At 37.6% G+C, this 24,981-nt stretch overlaps 1 protein-coding gene across 3 annotated transcripts in view; it reads left to right on the forward strand.

The window, feature by feature from the left end:
- ACSL4 (acyl-CoA synthetase long chain family member 4) overlaps positions 1-22,156 on the forward strand; it is a 43,212-nt gene extending 21,056 nt beyond the window's left edge. The window contains exons 3-17 of one of the 3 annotated variants that reach the window (XM_075053797.1): positions 403-446; positions 3,873-4,112; positions 4,427-4,604; positions 6,349-6,458; positions 6,549-6,687; positions 8,129-8,279; positions 9,453-9,576; positions 10,371-10,442; positions 13,358-13,497; positions 13,971-14,143; positions 14,346-14,420; positions 14,638-14,829; positions 15,377-15,491; positions 16,210-16,367; positions 18,222-22,156. In XM_075053797.1, coding sequence (XP_074909898.1) covers positions 3,885-4,112; positions 4,427-4,604; positions 6,349-6,458; positions 6,549-6,687; positions 8,129-8,279; positions 9,453-9,576; positions 10,371-10,442; positions 13,358-13,497; positions 13,971-14,143; positions 14,346-14,420; positions 14,638-14,829; positions 15,377-15,491; positions 16,210-16,367; positions 18,222-18,379 — 2,013 coding nt within the window. In that variant the 5' untranslated portion in view covers positions 403-446; positions 3,873-3,884 and the 3' untranslated portion in view covers positions 18,380-22,156. Of the gene's footprint in view, positions 1-402; positions 447-2,941; positions 4,113-4,426; positions 4,605-6,348; positions 6,459-6,548; positions 6,688-8,128; positions 8,280-9,452; positions 9,577-10,370; positions 10,443-13,357; positions 13,498-13,970; positions 14,144-14,345; positions 14,421-14,637; positions 14,830-15,376; positions 15,492-16,209; positions 16,368-18,221 lie in introns of those variants that run through there. The other 2 variants (XM_075053798.1, XM_075053795.1) reach the window with 2 other exon arrangements.
- Positions 22,157-24,981: the final 2,825 nt, after the last annotated feature.

Below are 24,981 nucleotides of genomic sequence, written 5' to 3' on the forward strand. Positions count from 1 at the left end.
AATGATAAAGGTCTTGTTGCTTCTGCCCTGAGACAGAAAAATGGACCATATAGAATCTGAAAGTCTCTCTCTTGCCTTTTTTTTTTTGTATTAAAATAAGCTTCTGTTCATAGCTTTATTCAGAACATGCTTAAACGGGGGGGGGGGGGGGGGGGGGTGTCCCTTAAAAACTAAACTCCTTTTGGGTACCTTTGTCTTTATCTGTATGCTGTAGTTTGCAAGCTTAGTCTTTTCCAATAATTTCATTGCTCTCCTCTTGTATGGGTAGCGTGTGCCACCTTTGTCAAAATTCATGGGCTATTCTTCAGGAGCATTAGGATAGAAATTCTAAAGATTCTTCCTTTCTGCAAGGCAGAAAAATTCCCCACCTCTAATAGCTTCTGTTTTTCTGTTTTAATACAGATCTAATCATCACTGAAAACTCACTCATTGCTGTCAGATACCTTGTAAGTATACCTATGGGTGTGTATATATGCATGTGTGTGTGTGTGTGTCAGGTTTTTATATGAATATGTTCAAAGGAAAAGGCCAAGTCTGTCTTTTTGGGACAGTAAGTTTTTCTAACTGATGTCTTTTAAGAATTACAGCTGATTTTTGTCACGATAGAAACAGTTTAAATTACCACAAATGTGTACAAATTAAGTTTTCTGTTTTTATAAACACTTTTTAAAGTATTTCAAATGAATCTGAAATTTCAAAGTGAAAGAAATGCAACCTTTAACTTTTGCTAATGTGAACATTAGCTTAACTGGCTGCAAGTGTACGAAGTGTGTTTGTACATGCACTTAAAATTCAAATGTTAAAAGTGATTTCAACAGCGTGCCAGTTTTAGGAAAACATTCTTTCCCATTAAGACCTTTTTATCATTACTTTATTATTTCAGGCAGTACTTTGAAACATTCTGATGAGGTTTTTTAGCAAGCTAGAAAGTTGTTCCAGTAAACTGTAAAAGTTCTTAAGTTAGTGTTCAACACTGAGTTGAGTTTGTTGCTTAGTTAGCTTGAAGATCATCTCACATATAAACCCACACATTTCATGCATGTAGAAAGGTTTATTAGATGACATCAGTAGGATGTAATTTTTCAAACACAGTCCTCTTCACACACAGTCCTACAATCCATTCTGCAACCTAGTTCAGTTTTAAAGTCTTACTATTGATAATCAGTAATAAAATGTGAACTGGATATTGTGAAATATCTGTTTGAATCATGACAGTACTGTTGCAGGTCATCATGTTATTTGCATCTCATCAGTGCTTAGATGACAAGAGGAGCAGGTCCCCACCATTTTAGATATGGTAAAAAAAGGGACAGCTCTTACGCCAGAGACTTCAGTTCAATTCACTATTGCCCAGATGCAATAAGAGGGAGTGGAAAATAGCAGTGGAAAGATGAGATAATTGCAATAAGTATATATTAATAGATACCATTAGTCAATATAGATTTCATTAGAAAGTAGTAAGCAAATCAATGTGTGGAAGTATGATCTTCAGTTCTTTGTATCTGCTGAAATAATAACATGTACATAGAAAATACTCTGAAAATTTTGTGGTTGTTCAGTGTTATACAAGAACTAAATAGGTGAAATACAAAATTAATGTACAGGAGATTAAATTGAATGGAAAAGTTAAAGTAAATGTCTTTTTATAGTAGTGGTCAGTCCAGAACATTGGCTAAAGAATTTAAGTAAATATGAGCCCATTCCTCTCCTCCCTTTCTAAATTAGTCAGTTCTCAATTATTAGCGAGTAGTTTTTTTACCATTAGGACTACTTCTGAAAAAGCTACTACTCCGCCTGAATAAAAGCTATAGTACTGTCTCAGTATATAAAATTGTTTGCATTAGTCCAACAAGTCTGCTTTTTATCCAAGTCATTGTGTCTGGTCATATGCTTTTTGTTGGAAGGTGAAGAGCAGCGGGAGTTCTCCATGGGGTTTATTTTAACATCTAGCGTTGTGTCTAATCTTGGGCATGCCCTGAAGTTTTCTTACTGTAGTCTTAGCACTGTGGCTGGCTTTTGTTTTAAATACAAGCTCAACTGCTGCTTTTGGAGCACTGAATTAACTGGAATGAAAATATCATACAAGATTTGTACTATAAAACAGTAAACCTTCATTTTAGAGAACTGGAGCTTAGGGAAGTAAAATGATATCTCTTCTGCTGAAGTTTGACTGTTTCCTGAGCAGTTGATGATGATGATGATGAGGTTAACTACAGCAGAATAAGCATATATGTTTTTAAAAGAATGTAGCATTCATTTTTTATAAAAAGAAATATGCAGAATACTCTTTTTTCTGAACAAGTCTGAGCTTATTTTCGTACATTATACTATCATTCAATAGTAATTTTATTCTCTAGATCTAATTAAAAAAACTAACACGGTGATCATGTTATTTTAAGCACCTGCAGATCTCTTAATCTTACATTACATTAAATGCTGTTGATATCAGCTACAACACAACTGCAGATGTTGGAATTCTTATTAAAAAAACCATTGATAGATTGCTGTTACGCTGCTAGTAGCAGTCATCTAACTGCTACTACCCTGAAATGTTAATTGTAGCCTCCCTCATCACCTGAGGGTGGCAGATACGTTAACGAAGGTACATTTTGAGGTGTGTCCATGTTCTTTTAATTCTTGATGGAGCCCTGGAAGTTCTCCTATTCTCATCTGTTCTGTTTGTTGGATTCTGTCCATGAAAGACTGGGCTTTGCAATAAGCTAGTCAGCGTTACTCAATCCCCTGGGTGTCTGAGGTACTGCTCTTCTGTTAGTGTACCTTTGCCTCTTATTTTTCCTCCTTAACGAGAAGAGATTTCTGACATGGAGACAAAATCTTGCCAAATTGTGCTTTATTTTAAATTGGGTTAAATTGGTCAAATTGGATTCCATTTTCTGTACCTGGAGTTCTGAAATGCATATATTGAAGTATTTTTTTGGAGGGGGAAAAGCAAATCTATGTAATGCCTTTCCAAGAGCCTGACACTCATAGTTGAAAAGTAAAAAATAAAAAATTCTGTTGCTGGGGCAAAGTTAATAAAGCAGTTTTGGAATATTATATAGTTTTTAGATGACTACATGTAGACTTTTCAGGACCTTGTATCAAGATACATTTTAATCTGAATATAAATTGATATAATCTGAAAAGCAGTAAAGAGATCTACTATATCTTTTCTCCGTAGTACAAATATTTAGGGGGAAAACAACTGTTGACCTTTCCCATAATTACGCAATTGTAGCATTACTCAAGTAGCTTAAACACAATATTATGATGTGAAGGACAGACTTCATCTCAACAGCCCTGAACTATTCAAACAGAGATAAGGGGAAAAAGTCTTTGAAAAGTAAATATTTGTGGGTGCAACAAACAAGTATGGAAAAGATTCATCCTCTTTTGCCTTCAGAGCAGTACACTGCTATCTCATGCAGTGTACATGCCTCTTAAATCAGTTACTTCAGTCTCCTTTGTCTTGATGCATTTGAAGTGAACTCTTAGAAGGACTAAAACTAATGGACTGACTGTAATATTACTAATTTAATTCTTTTTTTCTTTTTTTTTTCCTGCTCTCTGCTTGGCTCTGGTCTTCACCCACAGGTGTCCACTGTTGGCTCTCAAAGGTTACTAAAATTTTAGCAGCTACTCGGAAACAGAACTACCTAAGCTTCACTTACTGTTGCTTCTTCCTACACCATACTACACTGCTGCTTTGCTCTTGCCTTCTTCAGAACACAATAAGAGATTTTCTTTTTTAAATACCTGCAATGAAACTTAGGCTAGAAGTATGTGCCATTCTCTTGCTGCCTGTGTACTTGTTAATATCTGTGTACAGTATGCTTGTATTTATTCCATGGTATTTTCTTACCAATGCTAAGAAGAAAAAGGCTATGGCAAAACGTTTAAAAGCTAAACCCATCTCGGACAAACCTGGAAGCCCCTACCGTTCTGTCACTCATCTTGACTCACTAGCAAACATAAACATTCCTGGAGCAGACACATTGGACAAGCTGTTTGACCATGCTTTAGCAAAGTTTGGGAAGAAGGACTGTCTTGGGACCAGAGAAATACTGAGTGAAGAAAATGAAATGCAACCAAATGGAAAAGTGTTCAAAAAGGTAAAACTTACAATTTTGTACTTAATTCTAATTTGGTTTTGAGCTGCTTTGCATCTAGCCTCAACAATGGAGGTCTCCTTAGAGGTCTTCCTTAATGGTTATCTTATGATATAAACCATCCATTTTATAGTAGGTAAGGTATAACAGAACACAGGATGCACTATTTATTCTACTTCAACAAAAATGAAAGCAATTTTTTTTTCTTAATGAATGGCAGTGTGTGCGCTTAACACTGTTACGCACCAGCTCATGTAAGCTTGTAGAGCTGTATCAGCAGCTTCTTGTCATCACGGGTTTTTTTTTTTCTTCAACAGTTAATTTTAGGAACTTACAGATGGTTATCCTATGAAGAAGTAAATGAGAAGATGAATCGCTTGGGGAGTGGACTAACTGCCCTGGGACTGACCCCAAAGAGTACTGTTGTCATATTCTGTGAGACCCGAGCAGAATGGATGATTGTAGCCCTAACCTGCTTCAAGTACAACTTTCCTCGTGAGTGCTGAACTTGTTTACTTCTAATGTATTTTAGAACCATTTCTCAGCACTGGTTTGGCTGTTACGAATCTACCAGTGCCGTCATGGATGGTGTAAGAATTTTATAAGCTTACTCTGCCTATGGTCTGATTCTCAGAAGTTTCCAGTCTATTCTATGTGTTGCAGAGATCCCTAAAATTAAATTGCTCATACTTATGAGACTGTTTTTTCTGATTTTATTGTAGTAATGTTCTAGATGTTAGAATGATAGAACAGTACGGTTACTATTCAGGGTTTTTTTAAATACTCTGAAGATGTCAGTAGTTACATTTCTCCCCCCAAAATGTGGAATGTTTTTATAGTATTTTCTGTCTGTATTCTGACTTATGCATCCAAAACATGAAATAGTTATTAGAAGGGAGAAGAATGGTAATCAAAATCATATGCTATCTGAGGGGGGGTTTGGTGACATTTTTAAGCTGCTCAAGTTCATTACAATTATGTATATGGGTTTTTTCTTTTTTTAATTTTATTTAAGCTGTCAAAAATCTCTCATCTGACTTAATGCATACAAACTTATTGGTGAAGTGGCAAAGGTTACTGTGCACTCAGAGGCCCAGTCTGCGTACAACACACTATGACCCATAGCTTATTTTTATTGCCACCTTATGTTTTTTCTTGCACTAGGCTGCCTATTTTTCTTCCAGTATTAGTAGTAGCTAACTGTGTGAGGAGAAGGTCATACAGCAGAGTATGCAGAGAGGCTGTTAAAGGGCAATAATGGAAGAGCTGACATTGCTATTGAAGTAGGAGAGGATGGTTAATTGGGTCTTGATTGTCATGCTTTGAGAGGCAGAAAGAATTAGCTATACAACATTACTCTCTTTTTGTCCCTTCTACATGAACCCTATTTCACAAGAATATTAAATTCCTTTAATGGTCTTTGGAGGTTAGAGTTTGAGACAGCAGACAATACAAAAGAAAGGTATTTTTTTCAATAGAGAGATGATGGGAAGAGGTGAACTCCTTGGTGCCTGCGAGGCACTCAGTGGCATCACTGTACCCAGTCAGGGTTAAAAATAATCTGGCAACACAAAAACCAGTCTGATTCTCTGCCTTGCCCCCCATCTGTAATTTCACAGGAGCAAGCAAAGTAGCTGACACTGCTGAAAGAGCTGCTCGTAGAAGTGCTGTGACTGGTGCCCTGTGATGTTTAGAACATCACCTCTCCCCCTGAGTTCTGGTTGCAGAGAGCTCTGGGGCAGAACATGTGTTCTCAGTTGCTTACTCTGTGATTGCTTAGTGCAGTATTGTTGGGGTTTGATGATTTCTCTTCTTCTATAGAATAGACTATTTCAGTTGGAAGAGACCTACGATGATCATCTAGTCCAACTGCTTGACCAATGCAGGGCTGACCAAAAGTTAAAGCATGTTATTAAGGGCAATGCCCAAACACCTCTTAAACACTGACAGGTTTGGGGCATTGACCGCCTCTCTAGGAAGCCTGTTCAGTGTTTACCAAGAGGGTGGTCAAAAGAAATGCTTCCTGTACAACTGTCCTCCTCATTCCAGAGATCTCTTGTGGCATAAAATTCTGATGCGGAAAAATGAAAAGCTGTTCTGTTTCCAAATTAGAAAATTCCTCACTGAGTTAATTTCACACACGCCCCCCCAATGCCTTCCAGTGAGCTAAAGCAACAGTTTTTGCATTTAGTATTACTTTAACATTTCTTTCATGTTCTCTCTCTCCTTACTGTAACAGTCGTTACGTTGTATGCCACCCTGGGTGAAGAGGCAGTTACCTATGGTCTCAATGAGTGTGGAGCATCATATCTGGTCACTAGTGTAGAACTTCTTGAGAGCAAACTTAAGGTAATTTGGTACCAGCTTCACCTGCTACAAGCAACCCTATAATAATTTTACAGTGCAATCAGTGCTAAACATTTCATTTCTCTTTTATAGACGTCATTGCCCCAAGTCTCCTGTCTTAAACATATCATTTATGTGGACAAGAAGACTATCAATAAATCGGAATACCCTGAAAATGTGGAAATTCATAGTATGCAGACAGTAGAAGAGCTGGGAGCCAAACCAGAAAATGGTAAGTGAATCACTTCACAGAGAACTAATGAAGCAATGTTAACAGTGAAATCAGACCTAGGTTAAGAGGGATGCGTAGCAGAAAAAATCCCCATCCGTGCAGGTCTCTAACACAAAGAGAGCAGCAGATTACCAGTTCATCCTCTGGCTTTCCTTAAATAAACGGAAAAATTGTTTTATCTCTATTTATCGTCCTGCACCTTTGTTCAAGTGTCAGATATTTTAGGATAAAACTTTATTTTTAACTTCTAAACCATAATCAGAATAATTTAAGACTCCACCTTTGTTTTAGGAAGTGAAATAGAATCCAGTGCAGTGTTCCATTTTCTGCTACTCTTACCTCTTATTCATCTTATTTTCACTATTTTTCCTAAGAAAAGAGGAGAAAGCACCTGAGGCTTTTTTTTGCTTGTTGGCTTGGAAATGTCTTTTTTCTTAACCAACCTGTAGCTAAAAAGCACCTTGGGCTAGAGGAATAACCGTTATATCCCTTGCTACATTTGGCAGCCAGGAGTGACTGTAAACATCTGCTTTAAGGAAGGAAAAACCAACCTTGATCATCTCTTTTCCTTAAATCAGCAGTCTGTGCTTAGCCCGATCTCTCTCTTCAATGAAAGAGGAGATAAACTGGCAAAGGAGCTTTTTGCAGGGAAGCACACATTCATTACAACTGCTTATCTTTGATCAGCTTAAGGTATGGATACAAACCGGCAGTTACCTTGAGGGGTGGTGTTTTGTGGTTTGGTGGTTTGTTCTCCCCCCACCCCCACCCCCAAAAACTCTGCTTCCTTTGCAGGCGCTTCTGCTGCCTCTCTAGCTGTGAAAGCCATGAAAGCTAATAACTTTCATCCTAAGAATAAATGCCAAGGGATTAAAACAAAAATCAAAAGTCAAGTGTTGTAAGCTTACTGCTTTTCCACTAACTAGCAGCTTACCTGAGGAAGGTTCACTTAAAAAAAAAAAAGTAGTCTTAGCTCTCAACCTTGGCTTTGGAAGAGTGACTGACAGAAAAGCTGACGTGCAGCATTTTGGGGTGTTGGTTTTTTGGGGGTTTTTTTCCTCAACCATTTTCTCTCCAGTACTGTATTTCTCCCCTTCACTGCTCTTGACAGGTTTACTACATCTTCAGAAGGCTTTTTCTATGAAACTTTCGGTCAGCTATAAGACATAATAGCAAAAGTATCACCCAGATTGTGTAGATGCCCAAATACTTGTCACTCCTTCCAAAATCTGCATTCCCTCCCTTCCTCTTAAAAACAGACCACTAGTCTCTTCATCTGCATCCACCACCGACCACTTAGCAGTACATTGTGCTTACCTCTGCTGACGCACCTGTTTCACATTGGTTGATTACAGACACTTTGACATTGATTAATTACAGAAATAACAATTTAGAAAGTAGATAAGAATCAATAACAGTTTTTCTCTCCTGCATTTTGTAGCAAGCATTCTGCCAAGCAGACCTGTTCCTACAGACTTGGCTTTAGTAATGTACACCAGTGGCTCTACTGGGAGACCTAAAGGAGTGATGATGATGCATAAAAACTTAATAGCTGGAATGACAGGACAGTGCGAGAGAATACCTGGACTGGGGTAAGAAACACTTAGTTGTCGTGTGTACAGAGAGATAAAACAGAACCTCCAAAAATATGCAAGTTTATAAAAGTCTGTTGCTAGCATCGGGTGTTACCAAATTTCTTAACTTTATTGTAAGCCTACTAATCTTTAATTTATAAGAAATATATCTTGTGTTTGTGAACTTAACCTGTTGTTTGAAAAGGACACCCTTCTAGCTCTTGTCTCACATGCTGTTTCTACCTTTTTTTTTATTACCCTTAGCTTTAGGTCTGTGATGGATTTTTGCACTCTTGTGCATCAGAAGATGCCATCAAATAAGGAGATTCCTCATCTAATCAAACTTGGGAAATTTTTTTCTAGATGTTTTCAGGCAGCTAGGATCACTTTAGGAAGTCTGTCAGAGCCTACCACGTCCATTGATCTAGAGACAGCTCTGTTGGATAGATAATGCACATGCTGCAGAATCTGCTCAAGTGCACTTCACCAAAATGAGCAGGAGAGTAATAAATTGTGCATTGACGATAGTAAAACCAACTGCAAACTCCTTCACGCTAATATTTTGAGGAAATTCTTCACGAATGCAGGTGTGTTTGTCACTGCATTCACAAAGGGTTTAATAGCTGAAATAAGCTGTGTTGCTAAACTACTTTTGTGATGGGATATAAAACCAGTTCTGACTTGATGCTAAAAGCTTCTATTAAGTGACAGCTCTAAGTTTCTTGCTGAGAAATCACTGAGAAATTATTTCCTGAAATAAGCCTCAGTACTTCAGTGATCAGCTCTCTTTCTACTAATATATCTTAGAAGGAGACGCTATGATGACTGTCAAGGATTTGTAAATCATTGGTGATTATTATAAAATATAGCGATTTCATCCTTAGTTTCGTACCTGGGATGAAATCTCCCACAAGGAGAGGAAGTAGCAGTGGAGCACTAAGGAATCTTTAAGTTTCCTAGAAAACAAGGCAAATCCCATAATTCATACTGATTTCAGTAAGGTAGGATTTTCCCCATTTTGTTTATAAACTGTGGTTTGAAATCACACCCTTCTTGCGTGCAGAAGAACAAGCCTCACTTGTGATCCAAGTCTTTCACAAAGTGATAACTAAGCACACAATAAAACTGTTAAACAGTATTTTCAGTCTACCTGTGCATCACTGTTAATTAGATAATCCTTTCCTTTTCTAGACCCAAGGATACTTACATCGGTTATTTGCCTCTGGCCCATGTATTAGAATTGACAGCAGAAATTTCTTGCATCACTTATGGCTGCAGGATTGGCTATTCCTCTCCACTCACGCTATCCGATCAGGTGAGGGGCATCGCGGGGGGAGCAAAAGCAAATTTTAGCTTTTGCAGTCTGCTTTCTCCTTGCTTGCTATCCTACTTCATTAAAGAAATGCTGATGTATATGGCACATGTCAGAAATGTAATTTTTAATAAAATTATGCAAATTAATGTTCCTGGTGAGCTATAGCAGGGGGTCATACCATATAAGTTTTATTAAAACCTTTACTTTTATGATACTTAGGAAATGTAAAAGAAAATCTAATAAATGCATATAGCATTATCCACTGGATATCAGGATAAGAACAGCTATTAAGAAATTAGCTGAACATAAGACTGTTTAAAGTGATTTTAAATTTTTGGTCTCACTTTATCAGTTCTTTATCCAGTTATTGTAGATCTTCTATTTAGCCCTTTGCCTTTTTCCATTTAACAATTAAGTAAGAGCAAATTAAGCTGGAAAAAAAGGCTGCTCTATGTTTTGCTGGTATAGAGATTACATCAGGCAAAAAAAAACCTCCTGGAGGAAGACGGAGAAGAAAGCAAGTACTAGGGGGAGGAGGTAAGAGAAAGATCTACAAAGTGGACTTAACCAGATTGGGCTTGTAAAACATCGAGTATTTTTGTTGAAATTGTTGTTAATCATCACTTTCCATCACAATGTGGGGGGGGGGAAATATGCAGGAAATGTTTTTTGGAGGGACAGGGGAAGAGATTTAAACAAATTACATGCTAATATATCTCCCTCTTTTTTTAGTCCTTTTCTAAAGAGCTGCTTGCTTTTCAGCTCCATAGATTGACATTTTTTCCTTATTACAGTCCAGTAAAATTAAGAAGGGAAGCAAAGGAGACTGTACTGTACTTAAGCCTACGCTGATGGCAGCCGTGCCTGTAAGTATACAGAAGCAGATATGTTTAGCAAAAACCTGATGCTTCTATCATGTTCATGCTAGAAAAATCTATTTGCTAACATTTTTTTCTCTTCATATGTACATAACTGTCACTAAAAGGAAAAAAGCAGAATATAGAAATTCCAGTTGTCATTGCTTGAACCAAGTACTGATGCTGCAGATAAGCACAAGAATATATGTGTGCTAAAGCCAAGAGCGTTTTTGATCCAAAACTGTAAATGGGTTTTAATAGTCACAAGTGACATTTACTGAGCTACTGATACAACAATAGGATACAAAAAGTCTTTGACCTTCACAGTCTGAAACTCCTTTTTGCATAGGGAGAAAGCAGGGTGGCTTTGGCCAAGACAGACACTTTCAGGATATGGGCGTTTGGCTGAGTGACAGAACTTAGCAACTTAAACTGCGCTGCCATAGTTGTTGGGATGCTCAATCTCAGCTGCTTGTCTCCAAGGTAACACTTAGACTAAGTCTCTCTTGCTGTTCTTAGGGTAAGCAGGCCACGCTTAGTCTCCTCTTACAAGAAAAAATGATCAGGAAACTATAACTCCTATTGCTTCTGTAGCTTATGTTGGTCTTTGAGTGACCAGGCTTCTGCACTCCACAAGGTCTTAGGGCTATCTGAAAAATACACAAGTGTTTGCATCTTTCTAATGCAAAAACCTTCCTCATATGTCCTGGAATCACATGTGCTTCTGTTATGATCATATCATGTCTGTTGCTCATAACACTGGTAGCACCAGCTTTTGCCACATGGTGGTGATGGGTGAGTAGGAGGATTTAATCTCATTTAAGAATAGTGAGCTTTGGTTGGATTTGGTTGTTCTACAGCATCTTTTGGGAATAGCCAAGAGTTTCTAAATTAATTACTCACTTGCATTTTTTATTTTATAAAGTAATAATCATATATATAGGCTTGGTCTTTTTCTTAATAATTAACCAAGTGAAAATTAATATGGCTGAAAACCCCAGCTTTTTGGAAAACATCCATTTAAATTTATTTCTTGGGGAGAATTCAAATGCTAGACTACCAGCAAAACCAGTGTAAATTTTAAATACGGCCATAATCCCTCTTGGAAGGGGTATATGTCATGCATGTGCAAAAAAAAGTCCATGCAGACAGCTCCACATGAATTAACTGCAGAACAGTGATCATGTTGAACCCCACCTAACTGTCTTGAGTCTACAGACTTACTATCACAAAGAAGTTAGCAAAGAAAAAATAAAATTGAAACTGATGATCCATTTTCAGTTGATAGCATACAGGATCTAGAGTTCAACAATCTACAGCAAAGAGGAAAAAACACATCAGAAAGCCCTAGTAGGAACAACACTTAGTAACATAATCTAATAAATATTTCTCTCCCTAGAACTATGTCATGTTTTTATCATCAAAACGTAAAATCACCAGTGATTAAAAAGTAAAATAGGAATGAAATGGAAAATAATTCTAACAGAATCCAGACACACAAATATTTCTAAAGATTTGATTCAATCAGAACTTTATAATAAGGGTTAATAGTTCCTTCCAGCCTTTGTAATTCTGAATATCTTGTCACGCCTCTGTAGTCTTTAAAAGACTAAAAAAATCCTGCAATTCATTCTGCTTTAAGATATTTGTCTGGCTTCTGGAAATACTACATGATATTCTGCAGGTAAACTGGGCTGAAAATAGTGTACAGTTTTTCTGAAATTCCTGTTTGTCTTAAATCCTAATTGTGAAGACTTGAAGGAACTAATAAAAAACACTAATGAGAGTAGTTTCTAATAAGACTTTAATGTTTTGATCTCTGATATTTCAAAGTACATAATTTTCATAGCTTTCTTTTCAAATTTAATTTGACTTGTTAGAAAGCACATAAATACTTCAAAGCATTGTGCTCTGTAACAAACTTGAAGGAGCCAATCCTTAAACTTCTGATAAATACTTCACCAGTCTGAACACTATTTAAGTTCTGTGTGTTTTAGTGATCATAAGCTTATTATTTTAATGGAAATTAATTTCTTGCCTGTGACAAAATTGTGGGGGTTTTGTCAGGTAACTAGAATTACTGCAACCACATTGCTTTGAAAGTTGAAAAACCTCTCTTGGAAAAGGAAGCGGTGAAATGAAATCTCTTAGTTCATTCTCTTGTGCTTGCCAATTGCTGTGGATAAAGTACAGCGTCAGGACTCCTAAGCACGATCAATCTTGCATGGCATATACCAACCTTTAGCAAAGAGATTTAGCTAAAACTTGAATTCAAAACTTTCCAAATCAGTTAGTCACATTTGAAGGACAGGTGAAGGTGTTACCAGTAACATAAGCCATATAACATAGCAAGTTTCATTATGCTATGTTACCCAGGATTTGTAGCTGTGGTTGGTAGAGAAGACATCTTCAGAATGAGGGGTGGAAGGTATTTTAAAACCAAATCTGAAGTTTAGAAAGCTGTTTGTAGAAATGGAAGAGGTACTATGAATTACTGCAGTATGCCTGAAGACCTGCAGCCCTTGACTTACCCGTCTGCCTAATTCAAGGCAAGTTTTCTAATCTCAGGTATATGCTACAGCATGAGGGCTCTTCCTCTCTAGTGATACTGGTGTGAGGAGAAAAAACCCAATGGAGGAAAGTAAGGCTAAGTCACTAATTTTCTACTGCATTTTTGATACTTCATTCCACCCATTTCAAATACCTCCATGCTGCAATGGTCTATAGATTGACTAATTGATCACACATTAAAAACATTCTAGTTAAGCATTGCCTAACCAGTGATGCAGACAGTTTCGCTCTTACTGTATTATCTGTTTTAAAGGAAGAATAGTATGGGGTTTTTATTTTAACATGGAATTTAATTTACACATGCTAGTCTATTCTATGTGGTAATTTTCCTTGCTTTTTTTAACATTTTGTAGGAAATAATGGACAGAATTTATAAAAATGTCATGAGTAAAGTTCAGGAGATGAACTATATTCAGAGAACTCTGTTCAAGATAGGCTATGACTACAAATTGGAACAAATCAAGAGGGGATACGATGCACCTCTGTGTAACGTGTAAGTATAATTCACAGTCCAAGTGTACCTTTTTCTTTGTGATTTGTTAAGACAGTGTAAGAGAATAATCATCTAAGCTATCTGATATCAGACAATTCTCAGCCAACATGAAAATACCATCTAATGACTAACTGAAAAAATCCAAGTTCTTCCTGGAAATGGGTAAGATATTTAATGGTGGGAATGACTAATCTTCAGAAGAGATGACTAGTTAGTTTTCACTGGATTGCTTTTTTTTTTTTTTTTAAGTAATAAAATTAGAAAGTTTGTTTAGTTAAGTTACAGGAATTCTGCCGTCTTCAAGTGTTACACAAGAGGTAACGTTTTTGATTATCCCTGCCGTCCGCTAAAATCTGTGAATGATTAAGTTAATTTTTAAGGTGTTCCAGATAGAAAGGAAAAAGAAGGTTTGTGTCTTTTTATAAAAAGTGAGCAGCGTGAATGTTTTTTAATGCTTTTTTCCTTCCTTAAAGACTATTGTTTAAAAAAGTAAAGGCACTACTGGGAGGGAATGTCCGTATGATGCTTTCTGGAGGAGCACCACTCTCGCCTCAGACACAAAGATTCATGAACATCTGTTTTTGCTGTCCTGTTGGTCAAGGCTACGGACTAACAGAAACCTGTGGAGCTGGAACAATTACAGAAGGTAGTTAAAATGCTTCTGGAAATACATAATTTAAGATACAGAACATATATATGGGGGTTTAGTGGATTTTTTGTAAAGTCAAAATATCTGTAGTTCTTAACTGCAATAAAGTAACTAGAGATAAATTGCTGCCTTATTTATGGTTTGAGTTTATATTTCAAATGACAAAAATCTCTGTATTCTTCCTTGTTCTCTCCCTAAGTTGCTGATTACAGCACTGGCAGAGTTGGAGCTCCTCTTATTTGTTGTGAAATAAAGTTGAGAGACTGGCAAGAAGGTGAGAGTATTAAATGTTTTGATTTCAGAGTAACTAATGTAACCACAGCTTAGCTGGTTTCTTTGCCTATCTGCTTAGTTGGGTGTGGCATATGAAGTAATTGTTCTTTATCTTTTATAATAGTCATCAACTTCAAGCTGAAGTTTCAAAATACTTTCTTGGCAGCAGAATATACAAGTTAAAAAAAATAATTGTGTGGGGATTTTCTTGTTTTCAGGGGGCTATACTAATAAAGACAGGCCTAACCCTAGAGGAGAAATTCTAATTGGTGGACCTAATGTCTCAATGGGATATTTTAAAAATGAAGAGAAGACAACAGAAGAGTTCTCCGTTGATGAGAATGGTCAGAGATGGTTCTGCACAGGAGATATAGGGGAATTTCATCCGGATGGGTGTCTGCAGATCATAGGTTGGCCTCAATTTTTGATATCTTAATATATTACAAGATCTTGACTAAACATAGTTAGTTATAAGCATGCTGTTAATCCTGTTGGTTTTGCCAGAGCTTAAGGTTACCAGAATCACAGTGTATAAAACATTCCCAAAAGTCCTCACAGCTGTAGGAAAATTTTGGAAGCGATGCTGTTTCCTGTGACATTATCACTCTCTAAATTTAGCACATGGACTTTAAATGTAAGATTAATTTTTGGTATTAATTACAAAGCTTTAAAATCAGAGTCCCCATCACTTTCATACAAGTTGTGTGACAAGAAGCGTAGTGCTATATAAACTTTTTTACAGAAGCCTTTATAAAGTTGGCAGAAGACATACATGCCATTAGCTGCTTTAAAATTTTAGTAAGATGCTTTAATTCATATTCATTAAGAATTTTGCATAGCATTGCACAAAATACATATATAGTGGCTTTGCAAATGAGCCTGTGGAAATGCAAGAGTTTAAAATGGAACAAGCTTTTTTTTTTTTTTTTTTCCTTTTCCTTCCCCCTTAACTCCTAGATCGCAAGAAAGACTTGGTAAAGCTACAAGCAGGAGAATACGTATCTCTGGGCAAAGTAGAGGCAGCACTGAAGAACTGTCCCTTGATTGACAATATCTGTGCTTATGCCAAAAGGTAAGAGTGGTATTAATTTAGAAACTCCATTTAGGGTAAACATGAAATATAGGCTCTGGCCCACTTCTCTGATGATATACTATCATTTTCCATGGTTTCCATTGAACAAACCCACCTACCAGAGTGCAAGTTATAAGCAGCGTCTCTGAAGTAGCACGGGTGCCCAGATTCCCTAAAACCTGAAGAAATGACCTATCTCTTTCTGTTGGCATTTCTCCTATCCTAATACACTCCAGTTCCAGCCTATCCCTTCCCCAAACGGGTATCATTATATTTAGCATGTGTTTTGGCTTTCTGTCAGAATACCAGAGAAAAGTTGATCTGGATGCTTTGGGCCTGATCCAAAGCTCTCCACTACGTTTTGGAAATAGTCCCAGTCTCTCCTCTCCTTCCCCCAACTCAAACACACTACCTGAAGGGAGAACGAGCTAAATACCAGATGTAGCTGGGAAGCTAAACCAAGATGCGCACTCACAAAATTACAGCAAAGCACGATACCGATCAAACCTAACGTCGTAAAACAACTTAGAATACCTTTGATAAGTCATCAGTTGTGAAGACTTAATGTACAAGAAGGATTCTGTATGGGGGAATAATTACAGTTCAGAAAGCACTATGGATCTGTGTATCTAACATCAAGTAAGCATTTTACACCCTGAAATGGAAGTCTCAGCTGTTTGAATCTTTCTTCCTTCTTTCTGTTGCCATCCCGTGGTAGTGACCAGTCTTACGTGATCAGTTTTGTGGTCCCTAATCAGAAGAAGCTGACGGCATTAGCTGAGCAGAAAGGCATCAGTGGAACCTGGGTAGATATTTGTAACAATCCTACAATGGAAGCTGAAATACTGCGAGAGATTAAAGAAGTGGCAAACAAGAGTAAGTAAAGCGGCATATTATGCTAGCCAATCTCACGGTGCTTATCCAGCAAAAATTTCCCATTATCCTCACTAACTGTTCTTCCTTCTTCCTGTTGCCTCTGTATCTGCCAAAACTTAAGAGTGTAATCAGAGGCAAAAATCACATGAAATTGTTGCCTGTTATCCCAGGAACTGACACACTTTTTGGTCATATTAACTACTTTTATCTTTTTTTAATTTTCAAAAAAAATCTGAAATTTTTTTTTCAACTAAATTCTAGAGACAGGTTCCTTGTCTAACACAGTTAAAATAAGGTCCAAAAGAGCTGTCAATTTGGAAAGAAAGTTACAAGACATTTGCTGGTGAGAAAACTAGTTAAGCAAGAGACTTCAAAGCTTTTTTTCCCATGCAACTTTGTCCCGTACAGCTTTGAACAACCACAATCCTTGTGGTTGTAATGGCTTAAAAGCCTGCTATTCCTTGCTGTGGTACCGAATCATCAAAAGCCTCATCAAGCCTTGATGGGGCCAAAAAATTAACAAACTAACTCGGGAAAAAATTCTTAAAGCACTTGGCACCTTATACAAGGAAGTAGTAAAACTGGACTGAAGCACATGCTAAGCAGCACCCCTCAAACTTTAGAGAGGACAATCTGCCTTTTGAAACTGAGAAAACAAGAATGAAAAACACTTCTAAGTCTTGCCTTTAAAAAAAAAATTAAATCAGTAGGTCTCACACTTGGCTTTAAATGTATTAATCTATGTTTTTCTATCATGAGCTAAGCAAATTACTATCCATATAGCTTTGCTTATTCAAAATCTTTGCTTGTACATTTTTTCTACCTTCTAGATAGTAATCTACCACTGAGATACAACTAATTTATTCAAAACTGTTTTCCAAAACTATTTTAAAGAGAACGTTCTCATTTTTAGCAGAACATAACACACCTTCATCACAAGCAGGCAGGTATCTAAGTAAGATGAAACAGTACATTACAACGCCGCCTGGAAGGTAGAGGGAGAAGAGCACCTGGAGACAGACTTGGAGCCAGAGCTCCCCAGCGCCCTCATTTGCTGCCACCTTGAGGCTGTGCTGCCACAAGTTGCCCTGGACATCCCACCACAAGTCTATGGATGTGGGATCCCATTCCAGGCCTATCTGCAGGAGCTGATAGCAAAGTCCATCAAGTATTACACACATGCAGCAGCTCCCTGCCCTTCTCCCCGAAGCAGTTACCTTCCTTCCCCTTGTTTACCCCTCTTTGGCCTCTTGTCTGGGCAACAGATAGAAGCGGCTTTGGTTGCAGTGAGGCTGTGCACGCGCCAAGCAACTGCTTCCAGCTGAAGGGAAAATAATGACTAATGTAACAAAAATACAGAGACGTCCTTTTATTTTGAACTCTAAACAAACTCTAAGGAAGGAAAAAATCTGGGAAAGAGTCATTCAGCCATGGGAAGTATAGAAGTATTTCATTATAATTTAAATACGAAGTATATCTGACTAGTCTGAGTTAATCTAGTTATTACTACATTCCTATAACAAAGATACAGCTCTAGATTCCAGTGTATCCTCTTGTGACGGTAGTCTCAGATCTTCAGGCTACACATTCATTTGTTGCAAGCTTTAGATTTTACACCGTCACATCCAATATGAGCTGTAAGTACAGTGTGTTATTAGAATATTTGCACACTGACCAGCACTCAGCATTGGTACAAGATTAAATTTGCTTGTGGCCCCTCTGTAAGGTTACTTCATGAAGTAGGACACCTTACTATACAAGCTACAGGGTGCTCACCTTAGATTTTTAGGTAGCTTGAATTAGTATTTCATTTGGCGATGTAATCTTAGTCATGATTTCTTCTTGTCCCTGCAGTGAAACTAGAAAGGTTTGAAATACCCATCAAAGTACGGTTAAGCCCTGAACCATGGACCCCAGAGACTGGGTTAGTAACAGATGCTTTCAAGCTGAAAAGGAAAGAACTGAAAAACCATTACCTCAACGACATCGAAAGAATGTATGGAGGCAAATAAACAAGTTACCTTGACCAGACAGTTGTGCAGAGGGTTCCTTCTCACACCTCAGTTTTGGATGTCTGTGTATACTGTAGATATCACACATTGAGAAAATATACCAAATGGATGAGTGTTCCTATAATCTGTATTGAGTACAACAGAGAATATTTTAGACTCCAAATTCTTAATTATTACCAGATTAGACACTGATGGTCTTTGTAGAGTTTCATGTGATCATCTCCAGTTTTGAGACAGACATCATTATGTGAAGCAGTACGACCAGGTAATTTTATTATTATTGCTTCTCTAGCACATTCAGACTGCTTGCAACTTCTCTTTAATTCATTCTGAAGTCTGGCCTATATTTCAAAGAGAAAAAATTATGTAATTGTGATGGTTCTTCTATCATAGTAAGATACTTAGCGAGGAGGAAAAAAAGTATTTAAAGTCTACCCTTCTCCATTTAAAAACAAAAACAAGATAACTTTAGTCAAAAACTTGCTAGAGATCACTAATAATGCACTGCTTGAGAATGGATGGATTCTTCTGCACATCAGTTAGTATCTTGAATATTTACAGTGCCTAAAAAAGAATATAAAGTACACTTACTGAAATAAAGGTGAACTGAAAAGCCTTCTAACCCAAGTTATTTGAAATTTTATTCAAGAGCATTGAATATTTCAACTTCCAACTCACCAAGTACATTTTTACTTGCCACTGTATTTTAATTCAAGCAGAGCTTTCCAGTAGGACACAGAGCATGAAAGAAAACAAAGACTTGCACTGCTACAGGAGGTACTGATGTGAAATCATCACCTGAATGCAGAATGCAGAACTTGCATCTTGACTGGCAAACAACAGTGAAATTGATGGGCAGTTGTCTCTAAGCAGATTTGAAACTCAAAAGAGTTGTTGAGGGGTTTTGTTTTTAAGGCACTGATGCTCTAGACCTTCACATATACTGAGTAATGGTACAGGTTACCTGTCTGTAATGTAGAGGATCAGGGTCTGAATTTAGTCTGTATCCGCTTTATGGAAAGGTATTTCCGTTCACCTTTTAAATATGGTAAGCATAACAAGGCAACCAGAAACCAACAGTAGTTTCCCATGTTGGCTTGTTTTACTTACAGAAAAGTAGTCTGTGACCAGGGAACCTTTGTTTTACAGAACTTGTAAGAAGGGACAAATCACTCTTTACAGAAATTCATTAAAAAAGTGTTCTCTTATTAACTGGAAGTCATAGATGTGAAGAAGTGGGAAGCTATAATTTAATAATAGTTCATCATTTTGTGTGCAGAATCCTGTACTGTGTCTTTTGAATTGTAACTGAGCTCCTGCATCCCTGCTAGCTCTTCACACTTGAACCGTAAATGCTGTAAAAAGTGGAGGCTCTTGATACTGTTCTACTTTGCACTTTCTTAATGGTTTTATATATGTTGCTTACATTTTGTACAGGTGTGGCCCTCAACTGCTATATATTACAAATTCATTTTAAAGTATTTATAGATTTCTATTCATAATATTTGTGTTGTGTATATGATGGTTAAAATGAAAAATTATTTGGTATTGTCACTGTACAGAAAGTAAAAGATTTTGTACGATGCTTCTTTTGAACACACTAACTTGCAATTTCAGGGCAAGTTTTTCCTTTATTGCATGTCTGTGTATTTTTCTTTTTTCCAGTTCAAGCAGATTTTGGCAAAAATAAATCATGGCTATATACTCATTAACTAAACCGTCCCTTTTCCTTGGGACCAATTTCAAACTTCCCCCTGCATAACTTTCTGTGGCCAGTCCACAACACTGCCAGCTCATCTTCCAAGAACCCCAAGAGGGAAGGGAAAAAGAAAATCTGGTATATAAAGCTGACTGTATCAAGTTGTGTGCATGGAAGTACAACAGTCACTAAAAGGAACAAGGAAATAGCTTTTGTAAAAAGGTAAATTATTTTTTTTAAGACAACATACAGTTACTGGCTTATGACAACAAAAAATACTTCCCCTATCAGTAGCAGCTTTTTAAATGACTCAGTCCTGGAGCCACATTACCAATTTTTCCATGTTTAAAAGGGGTCACTATTAAATAGCCTTTAGTCAGCCTATTAACATCACAAAAGTTAAATACATGTAAGAAAGTTACTTGCACTTGAGTCTGTCAGCAGGTTGTATGATTATTTTTTTTTAAACCATGAATGTATTTATATGAAATGTATTTTATCTAGACTGCAGGTATCTTCTGTGTCTTGGTTGACTGAGGATTGCTATTTGCAATGTATATATATAAACATATACACAACGTTAACATTTCAAAAGTGGAATACAGTTTAAATGGTTCAACAAGTTTGTGTTCTGAAAAATCTTTATATATTGCACAAGTTGTCTGTAGTTACTGTTCAGCGCCTCACATTCTCTCTGAAACTGAGCATACCTTAGAAGAACTTCTCAAAAGAAGCAGCAATGAGTACATGCTACAGATGTTGAAAACAAAGCCTAGAGCGGGCCTAGTTTTTCTTTTAAGAAATGAACTAAATGTGGATGTGCTACCAAAGACAATTTGAAACACATCAGCTTTTCAAGCATTTTTGGAGAAGGGGAAGGATTACATCAGGCTGCCTTCAAATACACAGATTAACTGCAAATATCATACTTGCAGTTCGGAAAGAACATTATTAAAAGTAAGGAACTAGGACGCAGATGAAGTGATAGTATATGGCTTCAAAACCCTTATGTGATAGTTGCAGATGATATCCTGTGCTTGACTGAAAGGACATACAATATGGGACTGAAGTGTGAGGGAGCAGTTCATTTCCTAAATGTGAAAGTTCTAGAAAGCTCAAAGTAGCTGCAAGTTCTTCAGAAAGCAGGTTCAGAATTTAAAAATTATCCTCCTAAGTCTGAGAAACAAAATCCAGTTTGGACACATCTGATACAAGATTATAGTTAGGCCCTCTACTTCAAAAAACATGGGATATCTAGAGAAAGCCAGAGTAGAACTACGGTAACAGTGGGACGAGAAAACTTGAGCTGTGAAGGAAGATTATAGTCAAGTTTAGCTGCCCTGAAGGGGAATGGCACAGGACAAGAGATGATTAACTTTCAACTACATACAGTGTTACCCTAACAAAGGCACAAAAGAGCTGTCACCAGTGGAAGAGGAGGAAGAGAGAGTAAGTTTACACTAAATGACATTCTAAAAGAGACACAGAACTTTAAAACAAAAGTAAATCCTTACTAAATACTGAACTACTTGCTCAAGATCTTTGCCACTGAACGTCTTAGAGCCTCAGAGTCAATGAAGGTTAAACAAACACCTTTCAGGAACAGCCTTGACACAGAACCTTGGGTGAGGGCTGGAAGAGGAGACCCGGTTCCTGCACATAATGCAGCAGTAATGCTGCACGTCACAGTAAGATGTCATTAAATGGCTTGCAAGGAAAAAAAAAAAAAAGGCATGAACAGCAAAAGTATTAAGTTACTGCCTTAAGAGTAGGCAAGGTGGTATTTAACCAACCCAATGCAATTTTAGTGCCCGTTACAACATCAGAGAACTTTGAGCGTAACATGATGTGGAGAGCTGCCTGCCAGGTAAGCCAGTACGTTAGGCTGCAGTTCCCATCGAATGCTTTCTGGCTGTATAAGGAACAGGACACAAGTTGAGAACACGGGTCACTAATTTTCAGCCACAACCCCCCCCTCCCCCCCCCCAAATCTACCACATCGCAGAATGACGGTTTCAAATAACTATATTGTATTCTAATGATAAATCAGCAATGTTCTGCAATTACATGCAACGCAAGAAATAAATTCTCATTATGTATTTGGGTTTTTTTGTTTTAACTGAGCCTGCCTAACAGCTAAGCTCTCCTTACATTAGAGTAAATCAGTTTCCCTTTTGGAGGCTAAAATTTAAACATTAGAAGCTTAAAAATAACAAGTCTCATGCTTCTTTCACATAAGATGCCACAGAAGTGATTTACAAAATACCATCAGTAAAACTTGCAGTCACTGCTTACATGGAGTTCTGGATGATGCACATAGAGTAAAACTCAGGTATTCTACAGTAGCATGACCTTGCCTGGATTAACAAACAAAACACAACTCCAGTTAACTCGCTGCTGCTGCAAAGTAGGTTATTGATGGGGTGGGTTTTTTTTTTTTTAAACACAATAGGATTACATCAGCCATGGAGGAATAGGGCTGACTATACTAAATACACATTTGTTGTTAGCCTGTCATTTTCACATAATTCAATTTGAATGAGTTCTGACAGAAATGGGGTGGTGTTTGCACTATTGCTTTGCTACTGGGAGCTGTAATATCTAGAATCTTGCTACACCTTTATTGAGGAGAGACAGGTTTTGAAGAAAATTGGATCCATTCTATATTGATAAAGTGTTTTAACAAAGCTGATTATCATAGATAATCTGTCCAAAACTGTCTTCAGTTGGAAGCGTGTAGCCTTGACGTTAGACCAATGCTAATTAAATTAGACAAACGGAGCTCTGGGTGCAGTGTCTCATCTCAGAGTCCTCACCTATGCTTTTAAAAAACCCAACCAACTAAACAAAACCTGTTGCATTTTTCTGTTCTCCTGTTTTGAAACACCAGTAACCTGGTTAACAATGAATATTAACAGATGCCAGCAGTCACCATGTGTTTGTTACACATGCTTATTTCTGCATTTACCCTCACCTGTCTTCGATTACAGAAGTGTGACCACCACATCTACACCATCCCCATTATTTCTGAAAATCCAGACCCTGAGCATGAATACCTGTCACTCCACGACATGATCTCATATCATTAAAATGCTAAAGCAAAGAGATGTGTTTTTTAAAAGTAAAACTTAAATCACAGATAAGGAAGTGGTGGGGGAAGTAATTTAGCACTTTGGATCTGAAACAGACCTATAGTATCATTGAGCCTATTTAAGAATAAAATGAGCCCAACTATGACTTCGGGTAGTGAGTCCGCATATTGATTCAGCACTTAACGAAAGTCCCAGCTCTGGGAGGTGTTGCTGGGTTTTTTATTTGTTTTAAACAACACAGTATCTGACCTAAACCTTCCCTGTTGGATACAGATCAGCTTGTTACTTACAGTGCTCCCCCAGGGAGTGAACATGAAGAATGGATCACTGTGCTCTATAGCTGCCTGCCCTACTTCACTTTCTGTCTTCCAAGTCCAGGCAAACACAATCTCTCCCGATGAGCCTGTTTTTATGAAATTTTATCAGGGCCATTTAACCAGGGCCACTGTGTCCCTATGTTCAAAATACAATACCCCCTCCCCTGCCCTATACAGCTGAGTGCAATTGCCTCCCAAAGCCTCTAACTTCACTACCTTCCAGAAAGTATTTGCCTTTTATGTAATAGTGTAACTCACCTTGTGACTTTTCTTCCCCTTGTTATTTTTAAAACCTGAATCTCTGCTCTGAACACTTGCCATAGCACAATAATGATAAATGATACTGCTGTGAGGAGTGGAAATGCACGGGTGGTGACAGTGACTTCTTAAGGAGCTCTGCAAACAAATGCTACACCACAACCCAAGCTGTAATTCTAACAAGTCAGTCTGGTTGTTTTAACCTACATACAGCCCATCCTAAGCATTTACTGGCAAGCAGAGTCCTTACTTTCAGAGGAAAGATACCAAGAAAATAGTTCACACCAACAAAAAACATACTATAGAAAAGCAAATCAAAACCTGGCGCTATGTGAGGAAAAATTATCAGACTGGTTTTTGGTTCTCTTGAGATTCTAAATGGATACTCAGCCCTTCTAACTAGTAAAAACTATGAGCTATTGTATTTGCTATTTTATTTCCATTGTCTAGCCACCAATACACTTTCAGTAGGTCACCCATAGGTAATGAAAAAGCAAGATGCCTGCAACATTATCCGAGCCAAAAACTTTGCTTAAGAGGCATGATTTTGTAAAAGGACTCATAAGAGAAGAAAACCCACCTGTATGTACAACAGAAACACATCTTACTGACGAGGCAGCAATCTCTTGCTTGTATCCTACAGCTGGTAAATTCCACTGATGCTGGGGGGGGAAGTAGAGATCATAACCAGAGGGTTTCTCAGTTGTATTTTGCTGATACAGAAATAAGAAATAATGAATTGCAACTCCTAAGGGCGGGGGGGGGGGGGAACAGGAGGGAGAATATATGTTGCAGAAACATCCCATTTATTACTAGTGTTTCTTCTGGAGCAACTTAAAAGAGAAGCATTATGGAAAAGCAGCTGCTATTCTTTCAGAACTTCACCCAGCAGGACCGCACTCTTGCCTAAAGTCATTCACACAGAAAAGCCCAAGTCAATACCACGCCAACTTGCCTTTCCAGCTGCCCTTACAGATGGGCACTCCTTCTGGTCTGCTGTTAAAATACATCCTTTTCCCTGAAAGCAATGAGAGGAAAATGGGACAGAACACAATGATCATCAGCCCATGCCACCGCCTGGAAATGGGCAAAGAAACTAGACGGTGTAAAAACGACTCTCAACGCTGGAGAGACTGTGAATCTACAACACATGCAAGTGCCACGTTCAACTATAAGCACAATGACAACTGAATTTAAAAAGTTACCAGATAAACAACCTGGGAGCAGGAAAAATCT

This window comes from Buteo buteo, chromosome 22 (genome assembly GCF_964188355.1).
Source record: "Buteo buteo chromosome 22, bButBut1.hap1.1, whole genome shotgun sequence".
Classification (NCBI taxonomy): domain Eukaryota; kingdom Metazoa; phylum Chordata; class Aves; order Accipitriformes; family Accipitridae; genus Buteo; species Buteo buteo.